Below are 22373 nucleotides of genomic sequence, written 5' to 3'. Positions count from 1 at the left end.
ACTGATACTTGAAATGAAGAAGAGATGATGTAGGGATGAGAATTTCGAACTTCCCGAACACATTGGACCAGGTCGGATCTAACTATTCCACAGGATGCACCTCCAGATTAAGAAATCTCATTGTCGCAGTGAGAGCTGAAAAAATCAATAATATCATGTGAGATGAATTGATCTGGAAGTGTATCCTATGGAATAGGTAGATCCGACTTGGTCCAATGTGTTTTGGAAGTTGATAATTCTCATCCCTGCATCCTCTTCATTTAATTTTAAGTGATATTTTGAAGAGAATAAGGAAAATCGATCGGTGATTCCTACAGTAATAGATGTTGTTGCCAGAATCGAATCCTGTGGACAAGGTGGACCCAAACCTGGTCCAAAGTGTTCTAGAAGTCGAGCACACCGGGGATAACATGGCTGGCATTTTTTTTTTTTGATTATCCCATCGGAAACGTGAGAAAAATCGATCGGAAGTTTTTCCAATTTCCATTCAGTATTTCAATACTTGTTTACATGAGAAAGTATTTTTTTCAACGAAGTATTTTTTTTTTTCAACGAAAAAAAACGCTCCTATAAAAATTATTTTGATGATTCCAATTGATTATTTTCTTAAAATCCTTCCTATTTTTAACATTCAAACTTCTTTCAGTGTTTTCAAAAAAGAAAAATACAAAAATTAAAAAAAAGTGTTACTTTGTTTTGTTTTTGTATGTTTTTCCCTGTATTTTGTATGAACGGTCTAATAGACCGTAACTATACGATCAAGTTAGGATTATCGTCGTTCTGGGATATTTTTTTTACAGATCAGTGGCAGGATTTTAAATTTTATTTTCAATATTTATTCATTATTCTCGCATAAAGGCAAACATTTGATGGCAATCGGTCGACGCGTTCCGATATTATGATATTTTTTCTAAGTTTTCGGTCTAATAGACCGTTACTATACCTAGGAGGGTTAATATCGAAAGAAAATACTTCTAATTATGTGAATAAAAATTCCCGAGCCCAGCAAATGAGAATTAATTAGTTTAAAATTATTTCAAAAATTCTGTGAGAGTGTATAATAATTTAATTTTTCACGACATGTAATTTTTCGCACTTTCGAGCCTGCAGATAAATATCTACCCAAAAACCAATTGTCAAATGGATATAAAATGAAAGGATGATCCTTTCTGGATGTGTTTTAGTTCATGTGTGAAAAACTTTAGAATAAAAAATATATTTTTGACAATAATTCATACAATCCGCCTAAAGGGAGAGCTAGGCACTAGAGGGTTAACGTATATTTGGATTTAAAAGTTGACGCATTCCATGTGTTGCCATAGTAAATTTCGTAGTTATGTTTCTATAATGGCGTTCGAGCTGTCACTTAAAAACTACAATGCACTTAGAATTAGCATGAAAAGAAAACGAAAGCTAAAAACAACGACAAAACAAAAAATGATCATAATAAATCCTTTTATGTGATTAAGTCACGTATATTGTAGTTTATCAAACAAACTAAACATTTCATAACTGCACTTTTATTTTCAAAATGAAACATGATACCTTCTAATTTTTCCATCTAATTGTTTCCATTTGTTTGTGTTGTAGTATTTCATGTGAGTGCATTCAGATATTCTAATAAAACTTAATATAAATTTAACCATGTTCCTGTCAATGAGTAAACTACGATGAACTATCAATTAAGTTTAAGTATAATATTTTCAAATAGTGATGATTGTGATATGGTGTAATTCATTACCTCTGTTATAGCAAAGATCATTTTTTTTATTAGAATCAAAATAGAACATTATGAAACAACCACGATTCTCAATTCATGATGCATTTGAAGAGGAAAATGATGAAGCTATCCGTGTGTATGGAGCAACTGTACAGTCAATATCGAATGTACCGAAGCCGTCAAGCAGTGGAACTGGAAATAGTCCTACAGGATATACTAGCAATAATACAACATCAAACGAGTAAATATAAATATGAAATATTCTTAATATTAACAAACAAATGTCACCAGGCAAATTGTCGCGGTAAAAATCGGTGCCGTGTTTGAGAGTCATTTTAGTAATTTTCAACGTTGCAAGGAAAGAAAAAGAGAGAGTAGAATATTCAGTTAGAACGTTCAGTTCATAGTCATGCATCAACATCAATACAGTATTCAATAAACTCTATCTATACTCAGTACTCACCTACGGGCTTCTTTCCTCCGTACTACCGTTGTAATGTTACAAAACGTTCAACAAAGCCACAAAAGTCAAGCCCAGCTACGCTAACTAATCGTTATAATATTTGACGGCCTTAGAAGAAAACAATACCATACAGAACATGTTGCAAATAATACTAATTCAAATTTTATGAGAGCAAAAACCAAATATATAAAGATACAGTGCAAAAGGCAAATGCAAAGCCAGCCTACTTACATGAGAAACACATTTGGTTTTTGCTCTCATAAAATTTGTATTAGTATTATTTGCAACATGTTCTGTATGTTATTGTTTTCTTCTAAGGCCGTCAGTTGTTTTAAATAATTTTTGGATTCAATGTTGTTGTTCGCTAGTTGCCATTGTTTACATTCGCCGCATTCTCTTCAGGTCTTCTCAACGAATCAGGCAGTGGTACTCCACACATCCGACAAAGTCTTATGTAATTAGAAGCAAAAACAGAACAAAAACATTGAACGATGGATAAACTCCATTTTCAATTAATTCATACCTTTGAGCATAATACATTTTGCAGCAACAATATCGCGGTGGCAAGCAACTGTCTATGAAGCATCATCATCATCCTGAGCTTTTAAACATGGTCAATTTTTGTAGGTAACTTTAACATTAAACGCCCATTTCGAAGTATTCTTATAATTGCCATTGAGAATTTGATGTTTAATTATTCCCCGTTCTCTTTGTAAATCATGTTTGCTAACCATAAATATAATTATATCCGCTAGACCAGCGACTGAATACGGTAGTCCCGCAATCGGTTTCGCTTTACCATCATAGCACACTTTAAATCGATCTTATGTTCCTTTTTTCATGGCAATTCGCGCATGTTTGTGATGTTTTCCATTTATATTCCATTTTCACCACTGAGTGTTCAAGTTTATTGACGAAAAACTTTCGCGATCCTGGACATCTTTTTTGTCTTGTTATTCCAAATTACCGATTAGCTGGCACCTCCGATGCACCAAAGAAACCACAGCGAACAGTATTCCGAACATAAAAAATCGTTGTTGAAATGACAATAAACAAATTGATTGTCCAAACACTCATATATAATTCTTCTTATTTTTGCAAACAAATCACATTCTTAACATAAACAGAATCGATCGATGCGATGGAATTTTCAAAGCGACAGCAGTTATATTGAACTGTAATATTTGAATGCATTTTACACAAAAAAATCAAAGAAAAATGAATGCAATAAATTACGTATAAAAATTTTCTTTTACACACAGAAAGAAAAATGTGGTATTTTTAATTCAAGTTTGATAGATTTAATATAAAATCAACCAATAACAAATTGAATTTACCATTTTTTACATCTTTGAGGCATATTTTTCAAAAGTGACTATTTGTTGAATAAGTTTTACCAATTGCTTCATTACATTTACCAACTTTTCGAAACCATAGATGACGTTAGCCCATGAATTTGGTGAATGTATTGAAGTAATTGGTAAGACTCATTCAACTAATAGTCTCTCTTGAAAAATATGCCTCAGCAATGTCAAATATGGTAAATTTAATTCGTTGTTGGTTGATTTTATATTAAATCTACCAAAATTGAATTAAACATCATGTGTACACAATTTTAAACCAAATTACGCAAATATCTTTTCAAATGTATTGTCTAGGTTAGTATATAAACAAAAATTGTATTTTTGAATTTTATTTTCAGAAATAATAAGTTCGCTGCAGAAGACACTACTTCTAGAGATTCAGACTCTTTGATACAAGAATATATCAATGTTCCACAAACTGACCTTTATACGCATTGCTGGAATCATCCAAAAATTCGAGAAAATTGGCGAACGGTCTTAGCAGCTGGTAAAATTGACTTTTATTGTTTCAAATAAATGTCCATATATATTTTTTAATCCTTCTAATGTTAAGTATTTCAATTTAAACAGTAACTTTACTTATTATCGGTGTTGTGCTAGTTTGCTTGGGCATAGTTTCAATTGCAAATCCAGCCAATGGCTCACGAGGATTCGTCTTTCTCTTGGCAGGTAATGCATTCCAATCAAATGTGGTTCGTTGAGTAACAATACAAATTAGTAATTTCAATGTTATTTTTTTTACAAAAAGAAAAATATTAATGCTTTCATTTTTTTTTGTTATCACATAAACAGGATCGATTTGTTTTATACCCGGTGCTTACCACGTAGTATATATTTGGCTGGCAGCTATTGGCTATCGCGGTTATAATTTTTATCATCTGCCCCTGTTTACTTAAACAATTAACCACTTCAAAAAAACCTATGATGGAAAGTAGTATTTTACCACATTTTGGAGGTAGCAAATAAGTTTATAAATTATGTATCTCTTGATCTTGGCATTTTTGACAACTTTGGAAATATTTGTTTGACTACGAGTACGTACCGAATAATTTTGTTTATTATTAATAAAAGAAGAAATTCAATTTTAATGGTGAGTAAATAAAACTTTTACTAATGTAACACAACAAAAATACAGAAAATACTCTTCTTTGAAAAAATGCCTTTTATTATATAAAATATAAAAAAATTGTTTCATTTCAAATCTAAAGTGCAGTTTAAATATACTCTAATTCAAAATAAATAAAGTAATTATGTCTTGTAAGCAACATCATAGTTCTTCCTAGAGTTCTTCAAGATATGGCAATAGTTTTTATTAATGTCACCCAAATCTCCCAACAATATATTAGAAAACTAGAGATTCAATAGTTATATTCAAAAAACGACCCAGAAATCTGCGTAATTCCCCTTAATTTTCTTCCCTCCGCATTAAATGTTAGATCGAGTTTGCTGCATTTATGCATATGTGACTTTTCTTCAATTTTCAAAAATACTTTTATAAATAGTACGAACGGTTTTATTTTTGGTGGGACACTTATATGAGAGCCTGAGACCTAAAACCAAAATCGAACACATGGTCCTCAGAATGAAAAAAATAATACAAATTTGGATAACTTCAAAACAGACAAGCGATATGTTTTATTATTACTCTCACCACTAAGCCTTTCAATCATAGCGGATGGCAGTTCGCGTGAGTGACGAAACCAAATTGGTGTGTTGAAAAGTCGACGTAATGTACAAATAATTTTCAAATCCTAACCTAGAAGGAAAAAAAAACATTGAAGTTTGCGACTTTCAGTGGGAAAATCGAAAAATTGAGATTTGTGTCACATACGTTGTGTCACAAATTGATCACTAAAAGATGGTATCATTTATTTGGATCAACGTATTCGATTTGCAAAATTTCATTGATTTTCGACTTTTAGTATGAAAATCGAAAAATTAAGATTTTTGTCACACACGTTGTGTCACAAATTCAAATGTTAACATTTTTGGTAGTCACAAATTAGTCACCAAAAATTATGCTGAAGAATATTTATAATTTTGCCCATTCTTATGAAAAGCCTTTTCAAATTTTCGATTAAAATAATTTTTGTGCATTTTTCAATTTTTTTGTATATAAAATGTCCACCAGATGTCGTATGGAAAATCCAAAGTCATATTTGTGAGTCACAAATTAATCACTAAAATTCTGCATCATTAGATTTTTATTTTTTGCTTTCATTCAAAAGAAGCGATAAGATTACTGCCTAAAATGATAAAAAAATAAAATTCACGTATAGTTGGCGCTACATTCTAGTTAATAAGCGTATACTTTCCACTTAGTCTGTTGCAACGGAAAACAAGTTTGCATAGAATGCAGCGCCAACTATATGTGAATTTTATTTTTTATCGTTTTAGGCAATAAATCTATGGTTTTCTTATGGCTTCTTTCGCTAAAAGACTTTTTAGCCAATAGGCCTAAATAGAAAAATGGCCAAAACTGGCAGAAGGTCTATTCCATGGGCCGAAATAATGGTGTCACAAATTGTCACAAATTAGTCACTATATCCCTAGGCCGGTTTCAACGCATTCGCAAATAATTTGTCAGGCTGGATAGGGGGAGCCACCGAATAAAATATATATAAGCATTGGATGTGTGAGTGCTAAAATGTTTGTTATCGTTTATTGATAACAGCATATTCACATTTCATTTTTTTGCTTTTTTCTTAGGTCTTATTATATAAAATATCAAAGATTTTAAAATAAAATTCAATTTGTTTTAAGTATATTGCACCTTTATGACTTTGCCAATTTAATTTCAAGAATTCTATTCAAATAAATTACAATAATTGAAACAATGGTCGGATGCATTTCGACAATGTGTCATCCTCAGCGAGTACATTCAAACTAAGCAAAAACATTTTTATTAAAGTGTCGTAAGGTGGAATGAGAAATGTGACAAAATTACAACAAATACTATAATGCTATTTAAAAAAACGTTCGACTGATTTAAATAACGGTGATCTTTGATATTTGATGGACTTTGCGGATAAAGAAGTTTTGTCGTTTTTTCAAAAAACAAATTTAAACTTATTATATAACACATAAAAAACGCAAAAATATTTTCAAGAGTTTTTTTTTACATTCCAACTATTGTAATAAAACAAATTTTGCCATTTTTCGACGGACAGTTTTTTTTTTGCTTTTTTCTTAAATATTCATAACCGACATAATTCCGAAATAAATATAACACCTACCTAAAAAGAAAAAAAATGATTTTTTCTTGAAAAAATGATTTTTTGGTAGCAAACCGACACCAAAATGATATTTCAAAATCTGACTACATCATTCGAATCGACATAGTTCCGACATAATTTCCATAGAAATAGTGCGTCACAGTTTCTTTTTTCTCTAAAATCATACATACTTACATATATATGTGAACTGACGAACTATATGGCTAATACACAGGAGCACACTTTCTCCGACTCTGTGTGTCCGTACGTATTGCAAATTCTTCACTAAGTTGTTAATCATCGCAATCACGGGATCGGAGTTGGTCTGTTTCTTTACGTTTGCAATTCACCTATAGCTCATAGTTCACTCGAGCTGTGTGAAAACTTCACTAGTAACAAAAATCGACTATTGTTTTTTGGAATCATCAACGTTGAATTAACATTAAAGAATACGAGCGCCCACCGGTTCAAATAAACAATCAGTTCTTCTTAACACAACATCAAACATGAAGCAAGCCAAAAAAAATTAAACGCACATAGTTGAACCAATGCCAAAAACTTGGAACTACAGTTTTGAATTTATCAAATGAAAAGAAATCAATTCATGTTTTTGATATTGTTTATTATGAAATGCATATGATGTTTCATTAAATTTGGAACAAAGAAAAGTCTTGAACAAAGTTAAATACCTTAACTTTTTATATGTTTTATAATTCAAATCAGCCTAATATTGGCCGACTTTAAAAATATCTTTCTCATTTAACTTAAAACAATTCTTCAAATATGGGATGAAATACACAGCATTTAAAAAGTCGAGCCCATTCTGAGAATCTTAAAAATGCAACTTGATTTGGCTGAAATATTCTGATTTCATTTTTTCCCGCGATATTAAGCCATTTAATGTAAGAATACATACATAAACATATAGTATGCTTTAAGAAAACAAAGAAATGAAGAAATATGATATTTTCTGCATTCTATTCATTTACATAATGAATTTAGCGCGCTTGACTTTTGGAGTGAGCAATTAACCATTGTAGAGTAATGTCAATATTTGCCTTCTCCTTACAAGAGATACTATAACAACAGATTTCTCTATCCTGAACACTGGACAAGTTCCTGTGAAATTGAAAATTCTTATATCAAAATTGTTTCAAATTCATTAACTGGATTTCCCACAGATTAATATTTACATTCGCTCAATTAAACCAGTTTCATCCAATGCACCTGGTAAGTCACGTTTATTTCCTAAGACCAAAACCGGAATGCCTGCCAGTTGCGGCTTATCTAATAATGAGTGCAGTTCGTTACGGGAAGCTTCCATTTTGTCTAAATCAGCAGCATCTACCATATATCTGTAAACAACATATTCATAAATTTTTATAAATCATCAATATTTAGTTATAATATATAATATTATTATAGTTGATTGGGTTAGGATAAAAGTGAGCTCAAATTTTCATATAAAAAAATCTCAATCATAAAATGGTTAAAAATAAATGACCAACATGATTCATGTTGGTCTTTTATTTTCACTCTAAACATGTTGGTCTTTTATTTTCACTCTAAACATGTTGAACTTTTAATTTTACGCTGCGCTGCGCACGGTGGTGTTTTATTTTCAAAGCAAATAAGTTCCCGTTTTATTGGAAGTCCTATCAAGTTGGTATTTTATTTACATTTTTATCATGTTGAATTTTTATTTATTTCAGCGGTCTCCCGTTAAAAAAATCGCTAAAAATGAAAAAAAAAAAATAATTTTTTTTTCTTCGATTTACAAATTCTATTCAATTTTCTGTATCATCTGATGAAATCAGAATGAAAAAACTCTAATTCCTTATCATTGAAATCGTGATTGGCATTCGGTCACTATTCAATAGATGTTACATGGGAAGTTTATATGAAACTCTCGGAGACTCGGTATAGAGCACTCAAAAAGTTAAAAAAATCCAGATCGTGATTTGGGTGATAAGGAACGCGATTTTTTTCATTCTGATTTCGCCAGGTGATACAGAAAGTTGAGAAGTATCTGAGAATTGAAGAAAAAAAAATTAATAATTTTTTTAATTTTTCACGATTTTTTATCATTTATATGGGAGGCTTGTATGAAAGAGACACGGAAGACCGCTGAAATGGCAAATGCCAAATATATACGGACCTACGGCAGTGCCATTTCAGCGGTCTTCCGTCTTTTTCATACAATCCTCCCATATAGATGGTATAAAAAATCGCGAAAAATGAAAAAAATAATTAAATTTTTTTCCTCAATTCTCAAATACTACTCAATTTTCTGTATCACCTGGTGAAATCAGAATGAAAAAAATCGCATTCCTTATCATCCAAATCTATGGGTGAGATATAAAAGAACGTATGTTTTTTTTTCGCTTTAAATTTTGGAAAAGGAATGTATGTGTTTTGCCAATTCTGTCTCACTAAAAGGAAAGTATGTTTTGCAACAAAAAAAATTGTATGAAAAACACGGATTGTATGAAAAACACGGAAGACCGCTGAAATGAATAAAAAATTCTACATGATAAAAATGTAAATAAAATACCAACTTGATAGGACTTCCAATAAAACGGGAACTTATTTGCTTTGAAAATAAAACACCACCGTGCGCAGCGCAGCGTAAAAATAAAAGTTCAACATGTTTAGAGTGAAAATAAAAGACCAACATGAATCATGTTGCTCTTTTATTTTCATCTCAGTTTAGTTGGCCATTTATTTTTATCGATTTCATGATTGAGATTTTTTTATATGAAAATTTGAGCTCACTTTTATCCTAACCCATTCAGTTGTAAAATAAAAAAAATAATTTCAAAAGTAGGGTTGGCTTTTGAAAATTGTACACTTTCTAATAATTAAAAGAAAAAAAACGAAAATCATACAAGAATTCTTTGAATTTCGGACTACAAAACCTAAGTTGTAAGTTTGATGGTCGATTGGTATGATTTACACTAAAATCAATCTTCTTTGTATTACCATACATATGATAAATCAATTTTAGCTGAGCATTGGATTATTGGATCTGATCGGGGAGCATACTTGGTCTACTTTACAGTGAAAACTTTTCATGTCCATAATTTCTCGTTGCTCGGGTTTTTTAACCTATTGCAAGACGCCCGTTTGTGTGTCTATTGCACACCAATAAGTGGCTCGTTAGTAGTTGAGCATTACTTACACTATTGCATTGACACCGCGACAATAACGTTCCCACATTGATCTGAACCTCGGCTGACCTCCTATATCCCATACTGCGAAAAAATCAACTTAATTCAAGTTATGAATTTAAATATCATCTAGCTGTCAAACCTTTTATTGTAACATTTCCTTTGGTTATTTTGCGCATATTGAAGCCAACTGTTGGAATCATATCCTCGCTAAATTGACCTGACTGAAATAAAAATATGTTCACTATATAATTTATGGACCACCACATACATAGTCATTTGAAAAACATACTGCAATGACGTTAACAAATGTCGTTTTTCCAGAATATTGCAGACCAACTAAAGTCAATTCCATCTCTTCTTTCCAAAAGAGACTTTTGAACCAGTCCAAGATGCGATTGATTATTGCAAACATCTTTTCTTTATTTATAGTGTTCAATCGAACTTTATATTTAATATTCTGTTAGTGCAAAAGGAGTGATGCCTTGCTTTAGCGTAAAATATCTTCAATCTGTAAGAAAACATTACATTTTAATTACTTTATATATCTCGTTTTAAAGTGAGCACATATTGCAGATCCACTACTCATATTTCTACACCACTAAGATTTCTTTCTGTTTATAAGCAGATCTGTCACACAAATAACAACAACAACCACATAAAAACATACTAACAATTGACTCAATCGTAATGAATTTGGTCTTATTCTACCAATTGACTAAGCAAAATGCATACTAATTAAATCTATTTTTTAAATCCTCCCAGTTCAATAAAATATCTTGGATGAATTTTGGATGTATAATTTGTGTTTTTCAATGTCTAAAGTGCGTGACTAAATATTTGAACGAATGCAGACTTAATTTTCAAAGTATGAAATTTTAGACCAAAATATAAAATATCTAAAGAATTTTTCTTATTGAATTTTTGTTGCTTTTTTCTTTTAGTCAACGCACAAAAAGCCTTTATACGATATTGAATGTACGAATTGATTACTATTCTATTAAAATAAAAAGCCAATCTGACAGACAATGAATGTACCTTAGTAAAATGAACGACCATAGACTTAAACAATGACATTTGGAAGTGTCAAATATCTTCATTGAAAGAAAGAGACAGAATAATGAGAGCGACTTCAAGTTAAATCTCTTATTCTTCTTTTTATAATTATGGATTAATCATTTTTCTTGTTCATATTTCTATATTCAGCATTCAGCTGATTCAAATTCCAAAAATCTCGTAATTGTTAATCATATATAAATGATATTAGGATTTCGACATAAATACATGCATACACACATAAATACATACATACAAATACTTACACATACAACATTTTGGCGTTCGAAAGTATCATTTTTGTTGTATGTGTGGAGATTATTGACACATAAAATATATTAACAAAGGCTGAAAAATATTTAATGAGAGTTTCGGTAGGAAAAAGCAAACAACTGTGTTAAGCTCATCACGAAAGAACCATGTAAATTTCGATTATTTTGTGTGTTACATTTTTCTTTTCCTTAAACTTTTGCTCAATATCTTTATTCTTTAATGGAAACATATAGATTTTATATTGTTGAAAAGTTTGAGTGGAGATTTATTGTTTATTATTTTTTATGAGTTTCGATATTTTGTTCTAAAGTGTACATAATGGCATACATAAATGTAGCTGAATGGACTCCTGATCAAGTTACAGACTGGCTTAAAGGTAAAATCAATTTTTGATTTTAATAAATTGAATTTTAAATTGGCAAGTTCATCAATATTTTGATAATTTTGTGTTAACATTAGTTGAAACTACCAAATGAATGAAATTTTGCTTCACAGGTTTAGATAATTCGATGTACAAATATATCAATTCATTTGCAAATAATGAGATCAAAGGACATATATTACTCAATATAAGGCCATATGAATTAAATGAATTGGGTTTAACATCAATCGGTCATCAGGAAATTGTATTAGAAGCGGTCGACCAATTACGAAATTTTAATTACGACTTAGAGAAAGAAAATTTACAATTTTTAGCACTACGAGTTGCGACTACTGCCAAAAATTTACACAATCAGTTAGCACATTATTCCGACAAAAGTAAAATTGAAACACAAATTTTAAATGATATATCTCGTGCAATTGGTACTATCAAACCGTTAGTGGGCTGGTTGGATCGATCTCCATTTCAAGGTGCATAGTTCATCTAAATTTTAATTATGTTATTAACCATTAATTAGTTTATTTCAATATTCAATTTGAAATTTGAATAACAGATATACACTTTAAATATTCACAGGTCAGGTTCAATTTAATGAAATTCGCAAAAGAATTTTACGACTGGGGATAGAAATGGCAACTAGCGCCCATCGTGATCGCTTCGTAGAAAATCCAGTTGATCAGGTAAACTGATTAATTATTATTTTGAAAGTAGCTTTTGTGAACTATCGTTTGATCTTGGATTGATATATGCGTTGTTGAATCTGACAGTGATAACAATTGATTACAAATATAATTATTATAGCATAAAGTGAACGATAAACCAATAATGAGTTTATTGTTCACACCATGTAAATGAATTTTATTTGTCCAAATAGTTTAGCTCTGGTCTCTTCATCAAACGCATTTTTTCATCGATGTCATGGGATAAATTTTCATCTTGAACGATTGTAATATCCTGTAAAATGGTGATATTCGTCACATTGGATACCAATAACAATGAAATACACCGAATACCACAATACACCAAATGTCATATACTATACCTTTTGAGCATTCACTATAGTGGAGGTGGTGTGTTGGAAAGAGAATGTGCCTCAAAAATCCCTAGCAAAAATCTTGTCTAAAAACTCTAGAAAATTTGGTCAAATCAAATCACACAAGAGACAAAAAAGTCAAATTATTTTAGAATTCCTACCATATTACCAGTTCTATTCAGTTATATTCATTACCAATTTTATCTGGCAAATTCCAAATCACTGCATTGCATTAACAAAATATATCCAGGTTGGGTAGAAATTCTGTACCAAATATTTGGATTTCATCTAAATCTTTTTTAGATTGTTCATTAAAAATGTTTGATTGATCATCATTATTAGAGTTTTTGTATTTTTAAACTACTTACCTATATGTCATTTGCAGATACGTTTAACGGCTGAAAAGGTTGCCAAACTGGCTGACTATATTATTCAAGATATATCAGATCCAATTATTTTACAACCTGCTACATTAAATTTAGTTACTTTAAAGAAAAGAGAATCTGAGCTTGGATTTAACATAGTTCCAAACTATCATGGTATTCACATGTACGTATATATTAAATATTTAAACTGATGAAAATTAATGTGACCTTAAATCCTGTTGAGAATGAAGGAGCATAATTTGTTTCGAAAAAAGTTGTTGTTATGGTTAAAAAATATTATGGTGCCGATTTATTTTTAACTAAATTTCAGGTCACTTCAATTTTCTGCCATTAATTTCTGCTGAAAACCAATTTTTTAACTGCATGTTTCTAGAATAACGGACATAAAATACAATTCACCAGCTGATATATCTGGAAAGATCGAAGACGGTGATGAAATAATACAGATAAATTACCAAACTGTGATTGGTTGGCACTACAAACGTGTTTTGCAACAGTTACAGGAGTCACCGCCAGACGTTTTGTTAACACTAAAAAAACGACCACGTCACACAAAGATCTATGGTCAAATCTATATGAAACCTTATCGTTTACCGAGTAAAAAACGATCATTACCTTACCGTTTTGGAGAAAATTTACCAAGCCCACGAATTGAATTTAATCAAACTCGAAACTTTCCAGTGCTTTTACCTCTCACTGAGAAAAGTAATTTTTTTTTAAATTACTATTCCATTAATATACAATTGATATACTTGATCCATTACTTCCATTAATTTCCATTTTTTTTATTCTTTTCATCTGATCATCCCTAGGTAATCTTTCTGATTCAGACTCAAGTAGTTCTAGTAGTATTTTGATACCACCTGAATCAACAAAAAGCAATGAAAAAGATCTTCGATTGTACTTATCAAAACCACGAGCAGTTCTTCAGAGACGAAACACCATTTGCGGTGATCAGGCATCTGGATTTAGAGGCAATATCACGTTTTGGCATGAAATGAACGTTCGACGAAACTTTGTGGAAAACAATTTACGTGATAAATCTGTATCATTTGGTTTCGGTTTAGAAATTTCATCAGATAAGCGGCCGATTACTTGCATTGGAATTAATGATAAGTTCAGTAATTTGGGAAATGCGTTGAAGAGTTCATTGCCAGATATTAAGACTGTTAATATTAATCAATTAAGTGGGAAATTAAAAACTAACAACGTTAACGACAGCATGACGTTTGTTACATCGGATGAAATAAAAACTGGAACAGAAAATAAAATAAAGGTTGTCAAATTTAAATCAATACAAGATGAAGAAGAAAATACGAAGCAATCAATTGAATGTACAAAAAGCGCAAATGTTATTCATGATTTGGTACCTGATCTACCCTTAAAGTTAAGACAAACATATTCTTCAAATTCTGCAGAAATTACCAACGCAATAAACTTTTCTTTAGTCAAGAACAATCCAGAACAAATAGAAAAGAATCACAATGATGACGGTACGTTATCAGGGAAATATACTACTTTCCTACTGATTATAATATTGGTATCTATAACTTATACTTTTTTGTCATAATTTAGACAAGCCTCCAGAAATTGGACCACGAATAGAATTCTTGAAGAAAATTGCTCCTAGGCCACCACCTAGACCCTCAAAAACTGCTGATTTGGTTCACCGAAAATACGACATGTTGAAAGAAGAGAAAGAAAACAGGGATTCTTCTGATATATCTCCAATTCCTAAATTGGAAAATTCAAATGAGACACAGAAATTTATTATTCCAAGTAATTCAACATTGAATGAGTCAAAATTAGTAGAAAAAACCTCGCCTTTGATAGATTTTAGAAATACCAATACATGCCCAAATCAGAAGAAAACACGGCCTGTATATTCCAAATATATTAACTCTGACAGTAATAATGAAGAATCAGAGTTACTCACGCCGAACAGAACAAAGTCTCTAACATTGAAAAAGAAAAATTCAATATTGGCAAAAAGACGGAACATTTGTTTGAAAACTCTCGAAATTAGCGATATTCAAGGTATTAATATTAAAAATATTACAATTTTTATTCGCACACTAATAATATATATAAATTTCTCTCGCATTTATATATCAGAAAATTTCCGTTCGCAACTCCTATAAACTTATATCTTTCATTGTTTCGTTTTCTTTGATAGGACATTTATTTCGACGTACAAAAGATAAACACGGTGTTACTTATTGGGCAAAACATTACTTTGTTTTGGTTGAAACGGCTCTTTATGGATTCCGAAATAAGAGATCTGAAAAAGCAAGTTGTTTGATATTTTTGCCAGGTTTTACTGTTTCTTTAGCTAAAGAAGTTCACTCGAAACCATATGCGTACAAAGTCTATCATCCGAAGAAAACATTTTATTTTGCTGCAGAATCACAAGAAGCACTTTCTCAGTGGATAGACTATATAAAACGTGCAACTTTAAAAGGAACTACAGTGAATATGGATCCTATGCTCGTTGAACGTATCGACAATAAATATTTATTTTCGGAAACTAGCTCTGATGAAGAAAATGAATTGGCTAAAGAAGACACAATACAGCCAAGTTTATTCAAAAAAAATATGCTGGGTGTAGGTAAAACAAATAAAAAACGTAGTTCAACTGACGAAACTTCACCTTCAACGCAAAAGAGTGAGAAATATCATCTGGGATTTGGTTCTTTGAAAAAATTCACCAACTTACATAATTTACCATTCTCGTCTAACAGAACTGAAAAAGAGGAACGAAAAAAAGTTCAAAGTGATATCCCAGTTCCAACAGCACAATACAAAAGTTATCGAAAAATTCCTGGCAATGCTGGAATGCAATTGGGTTCAAACACGCTTTTAGATTACAATATGATGACACAACCGCTACAACAAAGTCATTCAAATGCTTCAACTTCTGTTATAAGTGAACAAATTACTCACAAGCAAAGTGATTTAGGAAAGGAATCAGATATAAAATCTAATGCATCAATTGTTAACGCTACTATAAGTCATGAATCACTTTCTACAGGAATGACAACACTTAGTGTCTTAAGATCTTCAATTCCTCCGCACAGATCAAATACAGCGTTGGCATTACAAACCAAAAGTGAGCCATTTGTTGCAAACGAACCATTATCAAAATTAGCAAAAAAAAAAACATCGCCTTTCAACTATATGCATGCGTCAAATCCAAATTTGGTAGAATTTACATTCCAAACATCAAAAAATTTAGATGTTGGCATACCAAAAGTAAATGTATCTAATACTTTTGATCAGACACAAAGTTTACAAGGATTTATTACACTAAAAGATCTAATGCTTCAGCGTGAAGAGGATGAAGCTCATAATATGTACAATAACCGAGTCAATCTTGGAGTTGAAAAACCAAATGACCGATACACACATAGAAAACCTCGTCAATCAACATCCAATGAATGTAATCGCGCATTAGAAGAAAATGAAAATTCACCGCAGGTTGGACAAAAACACACCAACAATAAGATTCAGAGGAGGAGTTTGCCAAAGACGCCCGACTATGCACAAAGTTTTAAAGCGGATGATACGGAAATAATAATGGCTCGTTCAAAAGAAGGTCAAAAATTACGTGATTTTGGATATGAGTTCATTTCAGGCGATGACATAAATAATGATAATATTATCAGTAATAATAATAATAACTGTAACATACCCGCTATGTTTGTTAAAAGTAACGAACGTTTAACAAAACGTTCAAAAGGATTGAATTGGATTGGATTGAATTTGGATAGCAAACGAAATGATGATGATAAAATAATAAGTAAAGAGAAAAAAAAGCCCCCCGAAACAAGTGAGTTGAATGATGGTGCTAATGATATTTTTCATACGATACCAACATCACAAGCAAATTTTTTATCGGTGAATGGAGTATCTTATCTATCAAAACTAACATTTCCATCAAAAACTGTGAAAGAAAAACGACTTCTTGGATCACCACGGCTACATCGTGCTGCTTCTTCAATATTTGGACGTAAAAATATAGATAGCCCGATCGATCATGATGAATATGGATCAGCTGGATTACCATCGATTGATCAATCTTATATACCTAATGTAAATGAATCTAAATCACGTTCTAATAGAAATGAATATATACAATCAACGCCGTCTTCAATTACAAGTTCTACTGTGGAAAATATTGAATATCCGCCAATATTTGTGCCTGAAACATATTCTTTGCGTGATACAAATTGATAACAACTAACTCATAAGATTTTGTGTATTTTTGAAGTTTTTATTAAATTTATAAAAAATATTAAAATTTATTGCGAAATTCAATTTGATACATTTTCCTTATTTTTGTTTTTTGTTTATTTTTTTCTTATCTTGGATAGCATTTTTCATGACATTTACTGCATTTTGAATTTGACTTTCGCTAGATTGGTTATTAAATTGCCTATCACTATCAATTGAACTCGTGTATCTATTGGGGAAAATCGGTTTTGATAATAAATGTTTCAGAGCATCTTTTAAATGCTTTAGTTCTCGACGAGCTTTTATTTCTTGAGCATCTCCAACTTCCTTCTCACCGAAATCGGCATCACTGAAGTCACTTCCATCATCCATGAGTATGTCCATTTCCTTTGCACTTTTTTTCAACCACCCTATATCTGCATTTCTACGTCGCATTTGAAGCTCTTCAACATCTATCTTTCTTGCCAAAATAACTCGCTCCCGTACAGCAGCCAAATATGTATCTCTTACTGGGAATATTGGTAGATCTTCACCTGAAAAATGGTTTTCGTTAATTTTCACAATATATTTGTATCTATTCTTAAATGTATTACTCACTTCGTTTTAATGTTCTGCAAAGTCTCACATACTCGGTTACTTCTTTTGGTTCCATTAGAAGAATAGCAATACCTTCCTTGTTGCCGCGTGCCGTACGACCGGAACGGTGAATATAGTTTTCGCTAGTTCGTGGGACTTGATAGTGTATGACATGCTCCACATTGGGAATATCCAGTCCTCTTGCTGCAACATCAGTTGCCACCAACAGGCCGGTTGGGTTTTTTGTGAATTTTTCCAAATTCTTCAAACGAGCTTTTTGTGCCATTTTTGCATGCAATGCAACAGGACCACACTTTAAAATGCTGAACAATTTTGCAAGCCGACGAACACAATCAATTGAATTGCAAAAAACGATGGTACGCCCAGGGTGTTTATGTAAAAAGTAATATAAATATAAATCTTTTTGTTCGTGGGAGCATGAAATGCGACATTCTGTTAATTTTCTTGCGATACCAGTCCCACCACTCGCAGACTGGGTAATATCAATAACTTTTGGTTGAGATATTCCAAAATATTGAATAAGCGCAGCCAATTTTTGTTGTATGGTTTCAGGTTGCAGTTTTCGTTTTCTGTTCATATTTTTCAACTTCAGATACTGTGGTAAATCATGTATCAGTGTGAGCGTGGCTGAAAATATGAAGTTTTGCCTTTGTATTTTTTTCAATGGATCTGCATTTACACGGTCTAAGATGAATTTCAATTCTTCAAAATGACCTTTTTCAATCATTCGGTCGGTTTCGTCAACCACCAAAAAATTTATATTTTGTAATTTGCTTAAATGAGCATTTCCTTCGTTCAATAACCTAAGAAAATAAATGGAATGAATTAGAAAAGAAAAATAGAAAGAATGATTGGAATATCTCCCGAACTTACTCCCATAGTCTTCCCGGTGTTGCAACTACAATTTCTGGACACTTTGACAAAACTCGCTCCTGTTTCACTGTTGCTAATCCCCCGAAAATCGCAGCCACGCGAATATCAGTATATTTTGTAGCCGCAACCAAATGATCCTTTACTTGTACTGCTAACTCTCTAGTCGGTGTCAGAATTAGAGCGTACAAAGATTGTGTATTACATGCATTTTTTGTTTCACATTCATTTTTTTTATTGACTGTATCAATATCACCATTTAAGCCTGGAAAATTGTTAATTTCTTCAGGCGGTGGTGTCAAATTTTCTCTTTCCTGTCGACGTGAAGTTTTATGTCTCAATCTATTTTTTTGTAGCTTTACGACTTCTGGAACTTCTACTTGTTCAGAGCCGTTTTTGCTCACTTTGCGAAAATTGATTTTTTCAGGGTTCTTTTTCATTTGTAAAATGCCATTTATAATCGGTATGCCAAATGCCAAAGTCTTTCCACTGCCTATATATATAAAGCCAAATTAAATAAGTATACAAGGTTCTTCAATGAGTAAAGTACCTATCAAAAAAGGAAAACGCGTAATTGGTCTTTTTCAATGGCTGTAATTTTTGAACGGATTTCACAAGTGTTGTCAAGATTTGAAGAATGGAACTTGTCAACATATAGATTAATGATAGATTTTCTTTTTTAGGTACCTTACTTAGTGACATGCCTTACAGGTAAATAAAAAAAAATTCATACCGGTTTCAGCAGCCCCCAAGATATCACGACGTCCCATTATTGCAGCTGGAAATGTTAGTGCTTGTATTTCTGTGGGCTCTTTAAAGCCCTTCTCAGCCAATACTTTTAAAATTGGTTCAGCAATTCCAAACCTTGTCCAAGCCTGCTTTAAGGAAATTCGAAAAGTTATGTTCTGTATTGGGAGCTTCAATTTAAAATTGTGATTTAATTTCACAATTCATGCTTAAAAGGTTTATTTTTTAATGATTTTGTTTAATTACAATGTTTAATAATTTTAAAAGAATAAAAGGTCTTACTGTTAATTTTATACTTCCATTTTCTCCATCATTTTCCATTTGTGAGGTCAAACATGTTGATTTATTTTCATTACCATTTAAACTTGTGAAATGTTCATCGACTGGTATTGGAAGGGGACGTACAAAACTACCTGGCTCATTGCTTTTTTCCTTTTTATGACCTACATTTTTCAACTTTCGCTTTTTCTTTTTTCTTTCATTTTTGCTGCGTTTTGAATTATCAGACTCGCTGTCGTCACTGTTTTCTTTGACTAATATGTTTTCTTTTTTCGTTTTGATTCTTTTCTCTTTCGTCACAGATATAACTCCATCATAATTTTCCAAAACTTCTAGCCCAAGCAATCCTTCAAGGCTTGCGCCACCATCATCAGATAGCAGATTACCACTTAACTTAATTTTTTTCCATTGTGGATTTCTATTGACCGTATTATTTAAAATTCTTTTTTTCATATTGATTCGCGAAAGCCTATTATTATTTTCTTTTAATTTAATTGCAAAAATGTAATTAATATGTAATCGAATTGAGAAAAAAAAATTAAGCAGAAAATACCAATTATGCCATGTGCGTTTAGGAGTGTGATACAACCGTCAAAGACGTCAAACACACTATATAAACGCACCCGCGAGTTTTATTTATTACTGTATAACAAATTCGTGTTTGATTGTGACGAACTTCGTTCAACATCAACAACATATTAAGCATGGAAATATATTGCGCACATTTTTTAAAAACTTTTAATTGTATTTTATTTCCAAAGTGCTACTAACTATGGCAAATTGTTTCAAATAATATAATATAATATAAAATTAATAATAATAATATTAATAACTGCACCGAACAGCGTTCCTTCGCCTTGGCGGTTTATTCAAAATAACTTATTAATTTAATATTATTTAGTAATCTAAACATTGTTCATCAAGCAACTTTGAGAGAGTCGTCGTTGAGATTTATTTTATGTACATTTTTAATATTTAGATCTGATATTTACAATTAATAATTTCGTTTGAGAATTCTGTTTCATCTGTTTTGTTTTAAATAGTTTTCAATTCTCAGTTTTACTGCCGATAGTGGATAACTTCACACTGATGTGACACAACAATGACATTTATGGTGAGAATTTTTTTTTAGATGCAAGTAGTTTGTTTAGAAGAAAAACGCTCTTTTCGATCAATTGGTGTTTCTTAAATAACAGGCCGGCTGAAAAGTTCGTAGGCTAACATAGTAAAACACATTTTTTTGGCAAAATTCGGTTTTATTATTCAACATACATGCCTTCGAGGGCGATACAGCGATTCCAACGATTTTCCAACTTTTCGATACCATTTTTATAGTACGATTTCTCTTTACCCTCAAAATAGGCCTCTGTTTCAGCGATTACTTCTTCATCAGCGCTAAATTTTTTTCCCGCGAGCATTCTTTTGAGTTCTGCGAACAGGAAATAGTCGCTAGGGGCCAGATCTGGAGAATACGGTGGATGGGGAAGCAATTCAAAACCCAATTCATGCAATTTTGCCATCGTTTTCATTGATTTGTGACACGGTGCATTGTCTTGATGAAACAGCACTTTTTTCTTTTTCAAATGGGGCCGTTTTTTTGTGATCTCATCCTTCAAACGCTCCAATAACGCTATGTAGTAGTCGCTGTTGATGGTCCGGCCCCTTTGGAGGTAATCGATGAATATGATACCGTGCGCATCCCAAAATACAGACGCCATAACCTTGCCAGCCGACTGTTGCGTTTTTCCACGCTTTGGATTCGGTTCACCGTGTGCAGTCCACTCGGCTGACTGTCGATTGGACTCCGGAGTGTGGTGATGGAGCCATGTTTCATCCATTGTCACATATCGTCGGAAAAATTCGTCTTTATTACGGTTGAACAGCTCCAAACATTGCTCCGAATCATCAACACGTTGTTGCTTTTGATCGATTGTGAGCACGCGCGGCCCCCACTTTGCAAACAGCTTTCGCATGTCCAAATATTCATGCACGATATGTCCAACACGTTCCTTTGATATCTTTAGGGTCTCAGCTATATCGCTTAGTTTCACTTTACGATCATTCAAAATTATTTTGTGGATTTTTTTGATGTTTTCGTCGGTAACAGCCTCTTTTGGCCGTCCACTGCGCGCATCGTCTTCAGTGCTCATTTCGCCTCGTTTAAAGGAGCGAGTACGACGTTTCCCCCTTTGCTAAGCGAAATTAATCCGATATACGGCGCTCATGTAAATGTCACTCTATGTCATTCCACAATGATACATTTTTTGGCTTGACAATATATAAGCTCGTCATTCAACATGCATAATTTTTGAACGGTCGAGTAAAAAAAAGAAACATATCATAAAATATTCTTCTTACGTTTATCATAAAAATTCTCTATATTTTAAATTTATTTGTTTAAAAATAACAATAATTTCAATTTTTTTTTTCATAGATTGAACAAGAATCTAATGTAAAAAGTAATACCAATGCGACACCCACCGTTAAAATAGAAAAGGAAACTTATTTGGAATTGTAACATTTTGGTCCGCCATAACAGCATCTTCGTTTTGCTTCTCTGTGATTGGTCAAGTAAAACGAAGATG

The 22373-nt window shown here is 32.0% G+C and overlaps 4 protein-coding genes across 9 annotated transcripts; 2 read left to right on the top strand and 2 right to left on the bottom strand.

Annotated features, from left to right (window-relative positions):
* Positions 1-1356: 1356 nt before the first annotated feature.
* LOC116338147 (transmembrane protein 134) lies at positions 1357-4635 on the top strand. Of its 4 annotated transcripts, none has more exons than XM_031763251.1 (7): positions 1357-1598; positions 1775-1961; positions 2586-2637; positions 2731-2810; positions 3886-4034; positions 4148-4216; positions 4340-4635. In XM_031763251.1, exons 2-7 carry the CDS (start codon positions 1792-1794, stop codon positions 4441-4443), a joined length of 624 nt encoding a protein of 207 aa, XP_031619111.1. In that variant the 5' UTR covers positions 1357-1598; positions 1775-1791; the 3' UTR covers positions 4444-4635. The 4 variants fall into 4 exon arrangements, with proteins under 4 accessions (XP_031619111.1, XP_031619095.1, XP_031619120.1 ...); XM_031763235.1 differs by having other exon boundaries at positions 1360-1598; positions 4118-4216; XM_031763243.1 differs by having other exon boundaries at positions 1587-1692; positions 4118-4216.
* A 2728-nt stretch (positions 4636-7363) lies between these two features.
* LOC116352508 (ADP-ribosylation factor-like protein 8) lies at positions 7364-10858 on the bottom strand. Its single transcript, XM_031785163.1, has 6 exons — positions 10607-10858; positions 10225-10443; positions 10075-10156; positions 9944-10016; positions 7956-8117; positions 7364-7881 (listed from the first exon to the last, which is right to left on the bottom strand). The coding sequence occupies exons 2-6, from the start codon at positions 10345-10347 to the stop codon at positions 7761-7763; spliced, it is 561 nt and encodes a 186-aa protein (XP_031641023.1). The 5' UTR covers positions 10348-10443; positions 10607-10858; the 3' UTR covers positions 7364-7760.
* A 436-nt stretch (positions 10859-11294) lies between these two features.
* Positions 11295-17379, top strand: LOC116343032. Of its 2 annotated transcripts, none has more exons than XM_031770946.1 (9): positions 11295-11409; positions 11572-11637; positions 11757-12113; positions 12220-12323; positions 13062-13225; positions 13436-13767; positions 13875-14555; positions 14638-15099; positions 15239-17379. In XM_031770946.1, exons 2-9 carry the CDS (start codon positions 11580-11582, stop codon positions 17293-17295), a joined length of 4215 nt encoding a protein of 1404 aa, XP_031626806.1. In that variant the 5' UTR covers positions 11295-11409; positions 11572-11579; the 3' UTR covers positions 17296-17379. The 2 variants fall into 2 exon arrangements, with proteins under 2 accessions (XP_031626806.1, XP_031626878.1); XM_031771018.1 differs by having other exon boundaries at positions 11409-11427.
* On the bottom strand, positions 17369-20378 carry LOC116343172 (ATP-dependent RNA helicase DDX24). Of its 2 annotated transcripts, none has more exons than XM_031771132.1 (5): positions 19792-20378; positions 19496-19640; positions 18766-19255; positions 17893-18695; positions 17369-17828 (listed from the first exon to the last, which is right to left on the bottom strand). In XM_031771132.1, exons 1-5 carry the CDS (start codon positions 20239-20241, stop codon positions 17395-17397), a joined length of 2322 nt encoding a protein of 773 aa, XP_031626992.1. In that variant the 5' UTR covers positions 20242-20378; the 3' UTR covers positions 17369-17394. The 2 variants fall into 2 exon arrangements, with proteins under 2 accessions (XP_031626992.1, XP_031627076.1); XM_031771216.1 differs by having other exon boundaries at positions 19496-19637; positions 19792-20377.
* Between the last annotated feature and the right edge of the window lie 1995 nt (positions 20379-22373).

This window comes from Contarinia nasturtii, unplaced genomic scaffold (assembly GCF_009176525.2).
Source record: "Contarinia nasturtii isolate CC-2019 unplaced genomic scaffold, AAFC_CNas_1.1 Cnas_scaffold_78, whole genome shotgun sequence".
NCBI lineage: Eukaryota > Metazoa > Arthropoda > Insecta > Diptera > Cecidomyiidae > Contarinia > Contarinia nasturtii.
Note: the sequence above shows the minus strand (reverse complement) of the source record. Positions and strands in the feature narration are given on the sequence as shown.

Coding starts and splice junctions, on each gene's coding strand:
- LOC116338147 (XM_031763235.1), top strand. CDS start 1,792: ATGAAACAACCACGATTCTCAATTCATGATGCATTTGAAGAGGAAAAT. Junction 1,962..2,585: donor AATAATACAACATCAAACGA/GTAAATATAAAT, acceptor CATTCTCTTCAG/GTCTTCTCAACGAATCAGGC. Junction 2,811..3,885: donor AACATGGTCAATTTTTGTAG/GTAACTTTAACA, acceptor TTTTATTTTCAG/AAATAATAAGTTCGCTGCAG.
- LOC116352508 (XM_031785163.1), bottom strand. CDS start 10,347: ATGTTTGCAATAATCAATCGCATCTTGGACTGGTTCAAAAGTCTCTTT. Junction 10,157..10,224: donor CATTTGTTAACGTCATTGCA/GTATGTTTTTCA, acceptor TTTTTATTTCAG/TCAGGTCAATTTAGCGAGGA. Junction 7,882..7,955: donor ACTGGTTTAATTGAGCGAAT/GTAAATATTAAT, acceptor TCAATTTCACAG/GAACTTGTCCAGTGTTCAGG.
- LOC116343032 (XM_031770946.1), top strand. CDS start 11,580: ATGGCATACATAAATGTAGCTGAATGGACTCCTGATCAAGTTACAGAC. Junction 11,638..11,756: donor AGTTACAGACTGGCTTAAAG/GTAAAATCAATT, acceptor TTTGCTTCACAG/GTTTAGATAATTCGATGTAC. Junction 12,324..13,061: donor TAGAAAATCCAGTTGATCAG/GTAAACTGATTA, acceptor TGTCATTTGCAG/ATACGTTTAACGGCTGAAAA.
- LOC116343172 (XM_031771132.1), bottom strand. CDS start 20,241: ATGAAAAAAAGAATTTTAAATAATACGGTCAATAGAAATCCACAATGG. Junction 19,256..19,495: donor CTTGGGGGCTGCTGAAACCG/GTATGAATTTTT, acceptor TTATATATATAG/GCAGTGGAAAGACTTTGGCA. Junction 17,829..17,892: donor TTGCAGAACATTAAAACGAA/GTGAGTAATACA, acceptor ACCATTTTTCAG/GTGAAGATCTACCAATATTC.